Genomic DNA, 15,201 nt, shown 5'->3' on the forward strand with positions numbered 1-15,201 from the left:
ATGTACATGCAGCTGCTTTTATAAATACTAGAAGTAACTAATGAAATTTAAAATTTAAAAATACATCTCTTTCATTCATCAGTTCTAAACTCAAATAAATAATCTTCAGTTGATGTTGTGAAGTTTTCTGTAAAGTTGCTGCTGTAATTAGATGCAGTAAGTAGACAAGGCCAAATGAGTTAGACCAGGATTGTGAGAAGAGTTATTTAATTTTTTTCCAAATCTATTATATAAGTACTGTATTTACATCATTTTTACCCCTCGCTCTTTTCCCTCTAATTCCTTCTATGTGTCCCCACATTCTCTCAAATTCGTGGTCTCTTCTTGTTTGTTATTAATAAAATTATATTTTCACTTGGGAGGCAGAGACTGGTAGATCTGAGTGAGTTTGAGGTCATTTTGGTCTACAAAGCAAGTTCTATAATAGCCAGGCTTGTTACACAGAGAAAACTTTGTCTTGAAAAACAAAAAAAAAGAAAATTATATTTTCTAAGCCATGTGAGCAGTACTCCACCAGAGAGTTCCTTCAAACACAAGTGTGTTGATTGCACACCTTCACATTTCTAGAAAACCACACAAAGAGCAGGTGTTGAAAGTTGTGGTTCAAGAGACAGTGCTGGGTCACCACATGCATTCAGACCTTGTTTTCCATTTTGGAATCTGATTTTTGGGCATTGGTTTTGCTATTTCAGCCAAGATCTTTGTTCTCAGTAGAGAAGATGAAGACTCATGATGCAGGTGGAAAATACGGTAGCATATAATAAATGAAAATATTACATGAGAGTGAGGAAAACAGAAGATTCACAAAGGTGAGGACCCAAGCCTAACTCATGGGACAGGGTTATCCCTCCCCTGAATCACTGGAGATGGAAAGAGAGATAGTCAGCTAAGTATACATCTAAGTGAGTGGTTCTCCACCTTTGTAATGCTGTGAACACAGTTCCTCACATTCTGATGTCCCCCAACCAAAAAATTATTGTCTTTGATACTTCATAATTATAATTTTGCTACTACTATGATTTATAATATAAATGTCTGGTATGTTGGATATCTGACATGTGACTTCCAACGGGGTTGCAACCCACAGGTTGAGGACCGCTGATACCAGTGAGGAAATAACATCATGATTTGCTTCTCCACCACAATATCCAGATGTTTCCATACTTTCAAAGTACATTTGCTCCCTGGAACCTGAAATGGTTTCACACTGAATGCTCCAGATTTTCTCACAGAACTATCTGAAATCCTTGGACTTATTCTGAGGTCTCTGCCACCTTGACAGATGCACTATTTTCTCTACTGGCTGTGGATTGGATCCGTCTTTGGCTGTGCTGATCTTCATACAGAAGAATGCCAAGGAGTACAAGGACCAAGACAGATACCCCAATCCTGATGAGATTCTCCTTTGTGTAATCCTGGGGCTGTGAGACTGGAGATTGTAGGAAAAAGGAATCATAGAGGTCAGGGCAGATTAAATCACCCCAGAAGACTGCTTCCCCTGGACAGGACTTCATCTTCTGTATTGAGTCCTCTTGCTAAGATTTCTTCTTACTCACCTGTCTTTGGGTCGGATATGTTTGGTGATAGCCTGAGGGGCTCAACTGCTTCTAAGAAAGAAAATATGGTACGTTTACACAATAGAGTACAACACAGCAGAAAAAATAATGACATCTTGAAATTTGCAGGCAGATGAATGGAGCTAGAAAACATCATTTCAAATGAGGTAACCCAGACCCAGAAAGACAATTATCACATGTCCTCACTCATAAGTGGTTTTTAAACATAAACAAAGAAAACCAACCTACAAATCACAATCTCAGAGAACTTAGACAACAATGAGGACACTAAGAGAGACATAAATAGATATGATCTACATGGGAAGTAGAAAAAGACAAGATCTCCTGAGTAAATTGGAAGCATGGGGATCTAGGAATAGGGTTGAATGGGAGGGGAGAGACAAGAAAGGGAGCAGAGAAAAATGTAGAGATCAATAAAAATCAATCCAAATGTAAAAAAAATTAAAAAATTAACAACAAAAAACTTGCTTAAACATTAGTTTTTTCTCTGTGTAAGATAATTTTGTTAATATTAAAAGCATACATATAGATTTTTCATCTGATAATTTGTAAGGCAATAATCCTTCCCATTTAGCAGAAAAGTATCTATGTTCCATGAAGAACTACAAACAACACATTGAGAGATCTTTGAAGATAGTCATGTTCCCAAACACATGCTAGGCATGCATTAGCCCAGAAGACAAAGTTGTTTGTTGAAAGGACACTTAACTAAAATGAAAAATTTACTTCAAATGAAGAAGAGCTCATAGAGTTATCTTGTCTTTCCCATCAGGATACTTGTTAAGGGCTCACCTGACTTAAGAAAAGATAGTATTGACAGAGGCTTTGAGAGACATCAGACTCCTGCTCTTAGTACAAAGATGTCACCACTGTCTAGTAGCACATGCATATATAACTTACTTTCTCCTAAAGGAAACATTGCATGGAGAAAGAAAGAAAAGGAACCTAGAGTTAATAAATTCCCTAGAATGATAAAAAAAAAACACATATTTCCTTTGTATGGCCCTTGAATGTACTATTTAGTGTCACTTAATACATTTGATTGTTTTTAATTTATAACTTCACTCTGAGATAATGAGTAAAATTTCTATAATGCAATACAGCTATTAGTATAATCATAAGCTTAGGATTTTCCTTTATAACCCAAGCTTGATCTAAATTTGTAGTTCTCATGCCTCGGCCTCCTAAATGTTGGGATTACATATATGCTTCATTCAACCTGGGTGTTAACTGAAAGGAACATATTTTGTATGTTTCTTTAGAAGTTTAACACTGTTTTTAAGGACAGCATAGAATGAACAATTTGAATTTACATCCACCTGATCCCGTGATACTAACATTCTAGTAGAGTTAAACTATACTGTTGTAAATCTATAGGTAAATAGTCTATTAACCAAGCTACAACTGGACAAAACCAAAATTCTTGAGTTACTTTTAATTTTATCCATACTGTACTATGCAATCTTATGTTGCTAGATAACATATGCAATAGTTTTTTGCAGGGATATGTAGGGTTTATTTAGTGAGTATTGGGAGGGGATTAGAAAACATGGAGTATGGCAGCAAGCAGAGAGAAAGAGACAGTATTAGAAGGACAGAGAGAGGGGGGAAGAGGAGGAAAATAAGAGAGACAGAAAGCTGCCTCTTCAGAAGAAGTGAAGGAGTGAAGAGAAACAGAAGACAGTGGAGGCCAGCTTGCCTGGGGAAGAGAGAGATTGGGAATGGTGGAGCTTGTCTCTTAAAGGGACAGGGTACTTACAGGAAAGGCCAGAAAATTATAACCTTGTATACATACATTATATCTTTTTGAGAATGTCCTGCATACATACATTTTGGTTTTTTTCATGCATACAGTATATTTGGATCACCTTCACCTCCCATTACTGCTCCTAAATCCCTCAATCCTCTCCCAACTTTACATCCTCTTCAAAATATTTTTTTCATTTTATGTATATAAATACCTTGCCTGTATGTATGTATACCACATGAATACCTGGTGCCCAGAAAGTCCAGAAGTGAATGTTAAATCTCCTGGAACTGGATTCATGGATGGTTATAAGTTACCATGTGGGTCTCTGGAAGAACATCAAGTGTTCTAAACTGCTGAGCCATTTTTCCAACCCTCCCCCCTTTAAAAAAAATTTCCAAGACTAATTTGTACTTGGCTGGGCCATTGGTTTGCTAAGTAGATAATTCTATGTTAGTTGGGTTAGCGAATGGAACTAGACTCTGCCCTCAGAATCTGCAACTAGTTTTAAAAAAGGATCAAAATCTTTGGACTTTAATACTGGTCAGAGAATAGTAGCCAACTCATATCTCTGATGGTGGGAGGAGACATAACAATCTGAACTATCTGGACGGTCAGCAATTAATTACTATCTAAATCTGGGTTTAGTGTAGCCTTTTTAACAAAAGAAATTGAGATCATAATACAGCTATATCTTTTGTTTCTTCTCTTTCTTCCTTTCAAATTTATCATGTACCCCTCTTTACTTTCTTTCAAATTCATGGCCTCTTTTTCTTTAGTTGTTCACACACAAACAAAACAAACAAATACACACATTTATACAAAAGTGTATTTGGTCTATATAATGTTATTTTTATGTGTTCAGGGCTTCTTATTCACTCTTCTGTAACAATGAATTCCAATGGGCTTGTCAATTTCCTGGGTAGGAAAAGCCTTCAAAGAGGAGCTTACTGTTGTGGAAATGGTAGAAATAAATTATATCTTGTTTTTTCCTGTTTTGGAAAAAATTTCAAAGTTATTAAAAAAGTTCACATTTACAAAACAATAGCCTACAGAACTGGAAAAGACCTTCACTATGCCCACATCACACAGAAGTCTAAAATTGAAAATATACAAAGAACTCATAAAATTGGTCATCAAAAGAACAAATAATCCAAAAAAAATGGAGTACAGATGTAAACAGAGAACTCACAACAGAGGAATCTAAAATGGCTAAAAGATACTTAAGGAAATGTTCAACATCCTTAGGCATCAGAGAAATGCAATTCAAAACAAGCCCTGAGATTCCATCTTACACCATAAGAATGGCCAAGATCAAAATCACTGATGACAAGTTGTGCTGGAGAAGTTGTGGGAAAAGGGAACACTTCTGCATTGCTGGTGGGAATGAAAGCTGGTACAGCTCTTTTGGATGTCAGTGTGGTGATTTCTCAAAAAATTAGGAAACAAACTTCCTCAAGACCCAGAAATACCACTTTTGGGTATATATCCAAAGGATGCTCAATCATACCACAAGGACATGTGCTCAACTATGTTCATAGCAGCATTGTTTGTCATATCCAGAACCTGAAAACAACCTAAATGCCCTTCAATAAAAGAATGGATAAGGAAAATGTGGTACATTTACAAAACGGAGTATTACAGAGCAGAAAAAAATAACATCTTCAATTTTGCAGGTAAATTTATGGACCTGGAAACATCATTTTGAATGAGGTAACCCAGACTCAGAAAGACAATTATCACAGGTACTCACTCATAAGTGGTTTTTAGACCTAAAGCAAAGAAAACCAGCCCACAAATCACAATCACAACAATGAGGACAATAAGAGAAACTTACATAGATCTAATCTACATGAGAAGTAGAAAAAGACAAGATCTTCTGAGTAAATTGAGAGCATGGGAACCATGGGGAGGGTTTAAGGGATTGGGGAGGTAGGGAGGGGAGGAGAGAAAAATGTAGAGCTCAACAAAAATCAATAAAAAAAGTTCACATTATAAATTTCTGAAAAAGAGAAACAATATGCATGTATAACAAAGATAATAGAGTAGAAACACCCAAGGAGGCATTGAAGTGGTGTATGGTGGATATCCCCTGTTGCTGATTCCCTAGGACTTCTCATTTCCTGCCAGTCTAAGAGTTCTCTGGGATAGACAATAAGTGGACCTTTAAGTTCAGAAACTTAAGTCAGAGACTTTAAGAACCATCGGTCGCTAGTGTGTAATGTGATATATGAAGAAGATCCTTGAGACTCATAACATATGCAGGTCTAGAGTGCACAGCACTCACAGAGAATTCTGTCTGGTCAGACTGAGCTATGTTTGGGGGTCTTAGACATGTGGGTATTTCAACATAAGGAGAGAACTATTCAAGTTCTGTGATTAGCAGAGCAGTATTATTTGATTTTCTGAGATCAGGATTGTGACAAAGAGTTCTCCTGGTGGAGAGTGGGGGAGGGTTTGCCCTTATTCTGAACTGAGATATAATCATGACTGAAATACGAATATTTTGTCTCTTTATTTTCTGTGACCTATTTCTTTTATTTCATCCCCTTTCTTCATCTCTTGCTTCCTGAAAGTCACATCCATTACAACAGCTGTATCCACTTCGGCTCTCTCCACAAAGTATGTGTAGGATTTGGGTTCCTGGTTAGACGTGGTGAGCTCTCAGTCTGCAGGCAAGAAGTCCAGTAAGTAACTGGAGCAGACAACTTGGGGAAATGGACATGTGACCCTGAGTTTCTGTAATAGCCCCTTTGGGGAAGCTAAAAGATTCTGAAGAAATCAACCTAAGAGAAACCAACAGAGGACTGGAGGACAAGGCACTGGGAGAATTCCCATCTTGCTTCAAAGAATAGAATAGTTCCATCATTGATAATGCCCAAGGAATACAACAGGGTAAGGTTCTCACAGAAGACAGCGACTCCTAGCCAGATCTTGAGGAATGTGACATTGGGGTTGAGGTGGTTTTGCCAAATAATCTGCCAACTCCCATTCTTCCCTTGAAGTGCTACTGAACTTAACACTCTGGTAATCTTACTTGGGAGTCAGAAACACTGCTTAGCAAACCATTCCCTTGACAGCAGGACTCCTGGCATATAGTTTAGGGTCTCGATAAATGATTCATTGATGGAGTTGACTCACCTGATATGTGTACTTCCAGGGGGTCACTAGGCATAGACCACTTTTGTGGATCTCTTTTGTAGAAGCCATAACATCTGAATATCCCCGTATTCCTGGAGGTCATAGGACCCAAAGAAAACATAGCTTGTAAATGCCCAGTGAAAATATACTGTGAGTCCAGGGTTCTGGAGAACTTGGGTTCTCCTTCCTTGATCAAAATAAACCCATCATATCTCTGCCATGAGATACATTGAAGGGTCACATTCCCTCCTGCATTCACAACATGGCTGTCAAGGGCTGACAATTTGGGTTTGCTGTAGGTATGTCCTAGAAGAGATAGAGAGAATATGTTAATGGACTTACAGTCTCACAGTAAGATGTGAGGTGTGAGGGGAACACTCTTTTCCTATGATTAGAGCCTGAAACTGGAGGTCCTAAATATAACCTTCTGTGACACCACCAGCTGCAGGAAGGTTACTGTGCTCTGGTAAATCTTCAATGTTTTTATAATAACAGCTTATAGCCCTCAATGATGCTATTTGATAGAGGAACAAAGTCTAGTTCCTAAACTCCATTGGAGTCTGTTTATGCCAGAGATTGGGGCATCTCTTTTTATATACATGGTACTTGTGAGCCCTTGATGTCTCCTCACATTAGACAGTCATCTTCATATCTCTGAGGACCACAAAGCTTGGCTGAACCCGAAGATAGCTTGAGGATGGACCCTTGCAAGGAAATCAAGAGGTTCAATCCTAGATACCCCCCCGACACAGATCTCATTGTTCAGTCTCAGCACCCACCTGGTTTCTGCAGGACTAGCTCATCTTTGCTGTTCTCCATTCCATTGCTCAGCTTTTAGCTAGCCCCTGCTTTCAAGTGAGGTGCAAAGATCTGAGACAGCAGAGAACACTCACCTGCCAACACTGGAGACCTGAATCCCAGAGTCAGTCCTGAAAGAGAGTTCCCTGTGAGTTTTATCCCTCACTGAGCAGACCCTCCCATCCCAAGAGCCCCCTGGGTTTTCTGGGATTTCCAGAAGTCCAGTCAGTGCTGGGCTATCCACCCAATCAAGTTCCAAACAATACAATCTTCTTCCCCTTTTCATATCTCACCCAGACAGAGCATGGCTATGGCAGTGAAAATCATGGTATCTCTTCTCAGTAGCTCCAACTGTGCTTATGAACAGACAACACAGCAAGGTGTTTGAGTTTGGGAAACTGAGCATTTCCCATCAGTTTGTTGAAAAGTCACATCCACACAGAAAAGGGAAATGAGAGCAACTAGCATTCATCTTGCTGGTAATTTGACTTGGACAGACTCCAGATTCTGTAGTCACTTCTCACAGAAATTTCACTTCCCCCAATACTACTCAACATATGTTGGTAGCAAACAACATAACTGGAGCCTCCCTTGTTTTATTGGCCCATCAGTGGAGGAGGACTGATGGAAGGTCATTGCCCTGCACAGCTGCATCATGTGCTTTCCTTCAGGCCTTCCATCCATTTGTGTGCACACTGCTGTGAGGTCCTCATCATGGACATTCATCTAACCAGCTTGGGAATACTTCATAAATATTCAGGTTTGTGATATAGGCAGACACCAACAGAAAAAAACCAGTAAGCCACTCACTGTGGCTCACATAGATTTTTATCTTGGGGATGGGCAGAGAAGAGAACACACAAAAATGGGATAGGAAATACAGCTGTTCTCTTGGTTCTGAGTATGGGTTTCCTCCTAAGAGCAGCCTCCTGCTTGTAATTCCCTCTTTTCTTAGCAATATCATCACTTTCCATCTCTATAGGAAAACCCTTCAGAGTTCATCTTGACTACTCCCTGTTTTGTTTTGCAGGGCAGAATTCTTCTTGATAGAATCAGGGCTGATATCTTTTCATGTCTATATGTCATTCACTTCCCATGCCAGGTTGAATACTAGCATATTATGTTTGAGATTTTTCATGTGGAGCCTCCTGTGAGTACTTCGCTCCTTAGATTGTCCATGGTATTATGGTGACTTAGACATTCAGAAGTTCAAACAACTCAGTTCACTCAAGTTTAGCCTGGTATTGGCATAAGAACAGACAGGAAGACCAATGGAACCAAATAGAAGATTTGGATATTAATCCACACACCTTCGAACACCTCATTTTTGTTGACAAAGAAGCAAGAAAAATCAAATAGAAAAAAGAAAGCATATTTAACAAGTGGTGCTAGCATAACTGGATATCAACATGTAAAAGAATAAAAATAGACCCATATCTATCACCATGCACAAAACTCAAGTCCAAATAGATCAAAGACTCAAAATAAAGCCAGCCACACTGAACCTTATAGAAGAGAAAGTGGGAAGTACACTTGAACACATTGGCACAAGAGACCACTTCCTAAATATAACCCCAGCAGCATAGACACTGAGAGAAACAATTAATAAATGGGACCTTCTGAAAGGGAAAGCTTCTGTAAAGCAAAGGACACAGTCAACAAGACAAATTGACAGGCCACAAAATGGGAAAAGATCTTCACTAACCCCACATCAGACTGATATCCAAAATATACAAAGAACTCAAGAAATTGGTCAACAAAAGAACAAATAATTCAATTAAAAAAATGGACTACAGCCCTAAACAGAGAACTCTCAACAGAGGAACATAAAATGGCTGAAGACACTTGAGGAAATGTTCAATATCCTTAGGCATCAGAGAAACGCAAATCAAAACAAAACTGAGATTCCATCTTACACCATAAGAATGTCCAAGATCAAAATCACTGATGACAACTTATGCTGGAGAGGTTGTGGGAAAAAGGAAACACTTCATCTTTGCTAGTGGGAATGAAAGCTGGTACAGCCCTTTTGGACGTCAGTGTGGTGATTTCTCAGAAAATTAGGAAACAACCTTCCTCAAGACCCAGTAATACAACTTTTGGAGATATCTCCAAAGGATGCTCAATATTGCCACAAGAACATTGCTCAACTATGTTCATAGTAGCATTGTCTTTCATAGCCAGAACCTGGAAACAATCTAAATGCCCCTTTTCCAAAGAGGATAAGGATAATGGATAAGGAAAATGTGGTACATTTACAAAATGGAATACTACACAGCAGAAAGAAATAACAACACCTTGAATTTTTCAGGAAAATGGATGGAGAATGAAAACATTATTTTGAGTGAGGAAACTCAGACACAGAAAGAAAATTATCACATGTACTCATGCATAGGTGATGTTTAAACATAAATCAAAGAAAAGTAGCCTACAAAAAAAACAATCCAGGAGAACTTAGACAACAATGAGGACACTAAGAGAGACTTACATAGATCTAATCTACATGGGAAGTAAAAAAAGACAAGATCACCTGAGTAATTTGGCAGCATGGGGAACATGGGGGAGTGTTGTAGGGAGGAGGGTAGAGACAGTGAAGGGAGCAGAGGAAAATGTAGAGCTTAATAAAAATCAAAACAAAGACAACATTATATCTCTTTGTACTGATATAAATAACATTTCATAATCTATATTTATAACTTCTATTTCGCTATATCTAGCATTTGTATATGTTGAGTATTAAGGTAAATGCACACAACACAGTATACCCCAAATATTTTACTACATGCATTCCAAAAGAGATAGTCCCATAACCTAACAGTACCAACACCACCCCACTCCCTTCATTCCACATATACCTAAAACCAGTCATCCCCAGTATGTCACAGTACCATCCTCTCATGGGTATATGATTTCCTTGGCCTGAGAATAACTAGTAAGATTTTTCCCTCCTTTGAACTCAGAGCCTCTTGCATGCAAATAAAATGCTCTACCTGAGCTATAGCCTCAGCTGGGAAGTTTCTTTTGAACTAACAGATGAACACTCATTGTTGTGAATTTAGTCACCATTTGCCCCACAAGCATCAGTCTCAGAAGGAGCACATGCTTCCATCTACTGGTGCAACCCAAAGAGCAATCAGGGTTCCCTTTGAATCTTTTCAGAGGCAATTTGTAATCCCCACCTAGGCAAGACTTTCTTTACTTCTTCAAACATCCTTTCTAAAGTATCTTTATTTGAATCAGACAACAAAATGTCATCCATGTAATGATAAATTATGGACTTGGGAAATTGCTTACAAATTATTTCCAATGGCTTACTTACAAAATATTGGCAAAATGTGGAACTATTGAGCATCCCCTGTGGGAGGGATAGTCCACTGATATCTCCTAGTAGGCTGAGAATTATTATAAGTAGGCACTGTGAAGGCGAATTTTTCTCTATCCTTTTCTTGTAAAGATATAGTGAAAAAACAATCTTTCAAATCAATAACTTAAGAGGCCATCCTTTTGGTAAGAAAAAAGGCAAAGGAATTCCAGATTGTAGTGGGCCCATAGGTTGAATTGACTTGTTGACAGCTCTTAGATCTGTCACCATTCTCCATTTACCAGATTTCTTTTTTTACAACAAACACAGGAGAATTCCAAGGGCTGGTTGGTTCTTCAATATGGTGAGCATCTAGTTGCTCTTGTACCAGCTGTTCCAAAGCCTGTAATTTATCTTCAGCTAGAGGCAACTGTTTGATCTATATTGACTTCTCAGTTAACCATTTTAAAGGTAGGGCTGTTGGTGCCTCTAAAGGTTTGCTTTTTGCTGTATGTTATTGTACAGCCTGAATGGCTTTTTCCATAATACCTCATAATATCCTTCCCAGAATTATGAGTTCCTGGAACTACAGGAATGTTAATCTGGGTATACCATTGCTGTAGCATGTCACGGCCCCATAAATTTATTGCAATATTGGCTATATATGGCCTTAGTCTTCCTATTTGCCCTTCAGGCCCTATGCATTCAACCCATCTTGTGCTTTGTTTTACACGAGATAGGGTTCCAATTCCCAGGAACTGAACATCTACCTCTTGAAGAGGCCAATTCGGATGCCAAGATTTTGGAGTAATGATACTTACATCCGCACCTGTGTCTAATAAGCCTTCAATAAAAATGCCATTTATACAGACTCTTAGCTTTGGTCTTTGACTGTTAATAGAAGTCTGCCAAAATATATGTTTACTCTGTCCTACTGGATTTTTTGACTCATTCTCCACATGTAATTCATCATTTAGACCAGTGTTACTTTTTACAGCAGAAATTGGAGCTTTTAATTTTCTTGGTGAGGCATGTTCTCCACTGTGACTGGGAATGACTGGGCCACTGTTGGCTTGGGGGCCTGCGAGAGGCCCCTCAAGGAGTTTCCCGATGGTATCTTGTTCCCCTGTCTGTCTGTTGTTGACCAACATTCAATGGACCAATGCCAGCCTTTACCGCATCTCCTACATATACCTGAAGGCCAAGGTCTCCTATTTTTGTCATTCCCAGAGGAGACATTATTCCTAGAAATTCTTTGCCTGCAATCCCTTTGCAAATGTCCTAATTTACCACAATTAAAACACCTGGCAGTTTGATGTCTCCTCATTGCTTTGGAAATTGCTTCTCCTACCCAAGATTCATCATTATAGCCAAAGGTCTCAACATTCATTGTATGCTGAATCCATTCATCCATAGGTGCTGATCTAGACCTTAAAGGCCCAATTATCTTTTTGCATTCTATGTTTGCATTCTCAAAAGCTAGAGATTCAAGAAGTATTCGTCTAGCTTCTGGTTCTGTTACCCCTATGTCCAGAGCCTTAATTAATCTTTGCAAAAAGTCAGTAAAGGGTTCTCTCTGTCCCTCCCTACTCCTGGTATATGATTCAACCCTTTTTGATGGATCTTGTATCCTATTCCAAGCATTTAAAGCTGCTTGGTGACATAGACACAATACTTCTTCGTCCTAAACATCTAAAACTGAAGACACTAACTGAAAGAAATCATGGGGTATAGCTCTAACATTAGAAGCCCAAGTCCTTATCATTTCCTTAATAAATGCAGAGGGCAAGCCATAATTAACAACAGCTTGATTAATTTCTTTTAGATCATTCATTGCTATTGGAGTCCATCTAGCTTCTTTGACTCCCTTTGAGCCTTTAGAAGTTGACACTTTGTCAGAGTGAAGTATAGGGTATGTCGCTAAAACCCTGGGTAAGCCAGTTCTAATAGCTGGTGGTGGTATTGTATCCTGTCCTCATGCCTCCTTACTTTGTTCATTAGCTCCAATAATATCTTCAGTCTTTTCAAATCTTTTTATCATTGTCTCTCTTAAATCCTGAATCTCCTGACCTGCATGAGTTTCTAGTGATTTCACTAAGGTATCAGTTTTTTTGGTCCCTATTCTGCACCTGTGATTCCCAAGCTTTGAATTTTTTTCCTTCAAAGATAACATGTCCTCCTTAAATTTTTCTTGTATATCATGTAGATTCCCATCTTGGAGGTACATTCTGTCTGTTACCTTATCAAAACTTTGTGATAATGTCTGAACGTCAAATTTAACAGCCTGAACCCTTTCAGGTAATTTCATAGTACCCTTGGATATGGAGTCAATTTTGTCTATCATAGTATCCACTTGTTCAGATAACCTCTGATTTTCAATCATTTTAATCCTTTCAACTAGTTGTTCATTATTAGTCCGTAAAGATTCTATTGTTCTTGGGAGTGCCATATTCTTCCTTAATAATAGAATATGGAAAAGAAAACTGAAACCTAGTAACAAGTAAATTAAGGTATCCCCATAATATAAACCTTGCATGATATAATCCATTGTATTAGTAAACAAAGCAGTAAAATTTGCAATGGAAACCAAAACTTCCATATTACCTATTATCCAGCAGGTGGCACTGTTACCGAGTCACAACTAGAACAGCTGCAAAGGTGACAAAAAAGGGGTTCTGTTTCAGTGCCTGCCTTAGTAGTTGTTAAAAACTGGGAAATGCGAGTTTCTCAACAAAGTAAATGTAATTAAATCAATTCCATACACCAAACCAGAAACCCAGAATCCAGGGGTAGAGAAGAGCAACTGGGAAGCCACATACGCCTCCATGTGACAGAGTCACCTCGAGGGGTTGCAGCTTTTGGCAACTGCTTGCACTCTGGTTCACACCACTTAAGCGCTGGGCTTGCAAGGGAGATTTAAAAACAACTCAGAAAAGAGCAAACCAAACAGGCAGAGACTATGTGGGCCTGTGGAGTTTAATTCCACTTGGGGAGGCAGGGCACAGGCCGTGGCTGAGGAAGGGCTCGTGCCAAACTGGCAGCAGGCAGCCCAGGGGGGGGAGGGAGGGTTCCTAAAACCAAACGTTTGGGCACCAGATGAAGGCGCACACCAGTTTGGAATTATGATTAATAGAATGGTTATTTATTTAAAGGGGGAAAACTTACAGATCACCGTCCCAGACAACAGCCCTCTGCACAATCAGGAAAGGAGCCTAGTCTCTGGAAGCGGAGGGAAGTGGCTGCTTTTTTAAAGGGAGAGAGACCACGCCCCAATGGGCTGGTAGCTCAGCGACTATTGGCTGAAGGAGTGAAATGAGCTCCCGCAACATGGGATGGTTAAGATGGAGAAAGGGTGTATGGGGGAGCAGGGAAGAAGATATCTTAACTAAGGGAGCTATTTTAGGGTTGGCAAGAGACGTGACTCTAGAGGGGTTCCCAGGTGTCCAAGGGGATGTTCCCAGCTTGTTCCTTGGGCAGCAGAGGAGAGGGTGCCTGAACTGGCCTTCTCCCATAGCCACACTAATGAATATCTTGTGTGTCACCATAGAACCTTCATCTGGTGATGGATAGAGATAAAGACAGAGAACCACACTGGAGCCCTGGACTGAGCTCCCAAAGTTCAAATGAAGATCAGAAGGAGGGAGAACAGGAGCAAGGAAGTCAGGACCTCGAGGGATGTGCCCACCTACTGAGATGGTGGGACTGATCTAACGGGAGGTCACCAATGCCAATGGGACTGGGACTGAACGAGCATGTGATCAAACCACACTCTCTGAATGTGGCTGACAATAAGGGCTTACTGAGAAGCCAAGGACAATGGTGCTGGATTTTTATTCTGCTGCATGGACGGGCTTTGTGAGAGCCTAGTTTGTTTGGATACTCACCTTCCTGGACCTGAGGGGAGTGGGAAGGACCTTGGACTTCCCACAGGGCAAGGAACCCTAACTGCTCTTAAGACTGGAGCGGGAAAAATGTTGGGATCTTGGGGGTGGGGTGGGATGGGGGTAAGGGGAGATGGGGAGAGAAAAGTGAGAAGGGGAGGATGGGGGGAACTTGGGGAAACGGGACGATTGGGGATAAAACAAGGTTGGATAGAGGAGCAAGGAATCACATAACTTAATTAAGGGAACCACCTTAGGGTTGGTAAGAGACTTGAACCTAGAGTGGCTCCCAGGTGCCCAGGGCAATGTCCCTAGTTAGTTCCTTGGGCAGCTGAGGATAGGGAACCTGAAATGACCCTATCCTATAGCCATACTGATGAATATCTTGCATATCATCATAGAACCTTCATCTGGTGATGGATGGAGATAGAGACAGAGACCCACACTGGAGCACTGGTTTGAGCTGCCAAGGTCCCAATGAGGAGCAGAAGGAGGGAGAACATGAGCAAAGAAGTCGGGACCACGAGGGGTGCACCCACCCACTGAGACAGTGGAGCTGATCTATTGGGAGCTCACCAAGGCAAGCTGGACTGTGACTGAAAAAGTATGGGATAAAACCGGACTCTCTGAACATGGCAAACAATGAGGGCTGATGAGAAGTCAAGGACAATGGCATGGGGTTTTGTTCCTAATTCATGTTCTGGCTTTGTGGGAGCCTAGCCAGTTTGGATGTTCACCTTCCCAGACCTGGATGGA

The 15,201-nt window shown here is 40.1% G+C and overlaps 1 protein-coding gene across 2 annotated transcripts; it reads right to left on the bottom strand.

The window, feature by feature from the left end:
* Window positions 1-190: 190 nt before the first annotated feature.
* LOC142832090 (leukocyte immunoglobulin-like receptor subfamily A member 5) lies at window positions 191-7,703 on the bottom strand. 2 transcript variants are annotated; one of them, XM_075942426.1, is made up of 5 exons: window positions 7,557-7,703; window positions 7,359-7,394; window positions 6,466-6,771; window positions 1,557-1,607; window positions 191-1,429 (listed from the first exon to the last, which is right to left on the bottom strand). In XM_075942426.1, the coding sequence occupies exons 1-5, from the start codon at window positions 7,588-7,590 to the stop codon at window positions 1,254-1,256; spliced, it is 603 nt and encodes a 200-aa protein (XP_075798541.1). In that variant the 5' UTR covers window positions 7,591-7,703; the 3' UTR covers window positions 191-1,253. The 2 variants fall into 2 exon arrangements, with proteins under 2 accessions (XP_075798541.1, XP_075798542.1); XM_075942427.1 differs by lacking the exons at window positions 7,359-7,394; window positions 7,557-7,703 and adding an exon at window positions 7,245-7,341.
* Between the last annotated feature and the right edge of the window lie 7,498 nt (window positions 7,704-15,201).

The sequence above is a fragment of the Microtus pennsylvanicus genome, chromosome 1 (genome assembly GCF_037038515.1).
Source record: "Microtus pennsylvanicus isolate mMicPen1 chromosome 1, mMicPen1.hap1, whole genome shotgun sequence".
Taxonomy (NCBI): Eukaryota; Metazoa; Chordata; class Mammalia; order Rodentia; family Cricetidae; genus Microtus; species Microtus pennsylvanicus.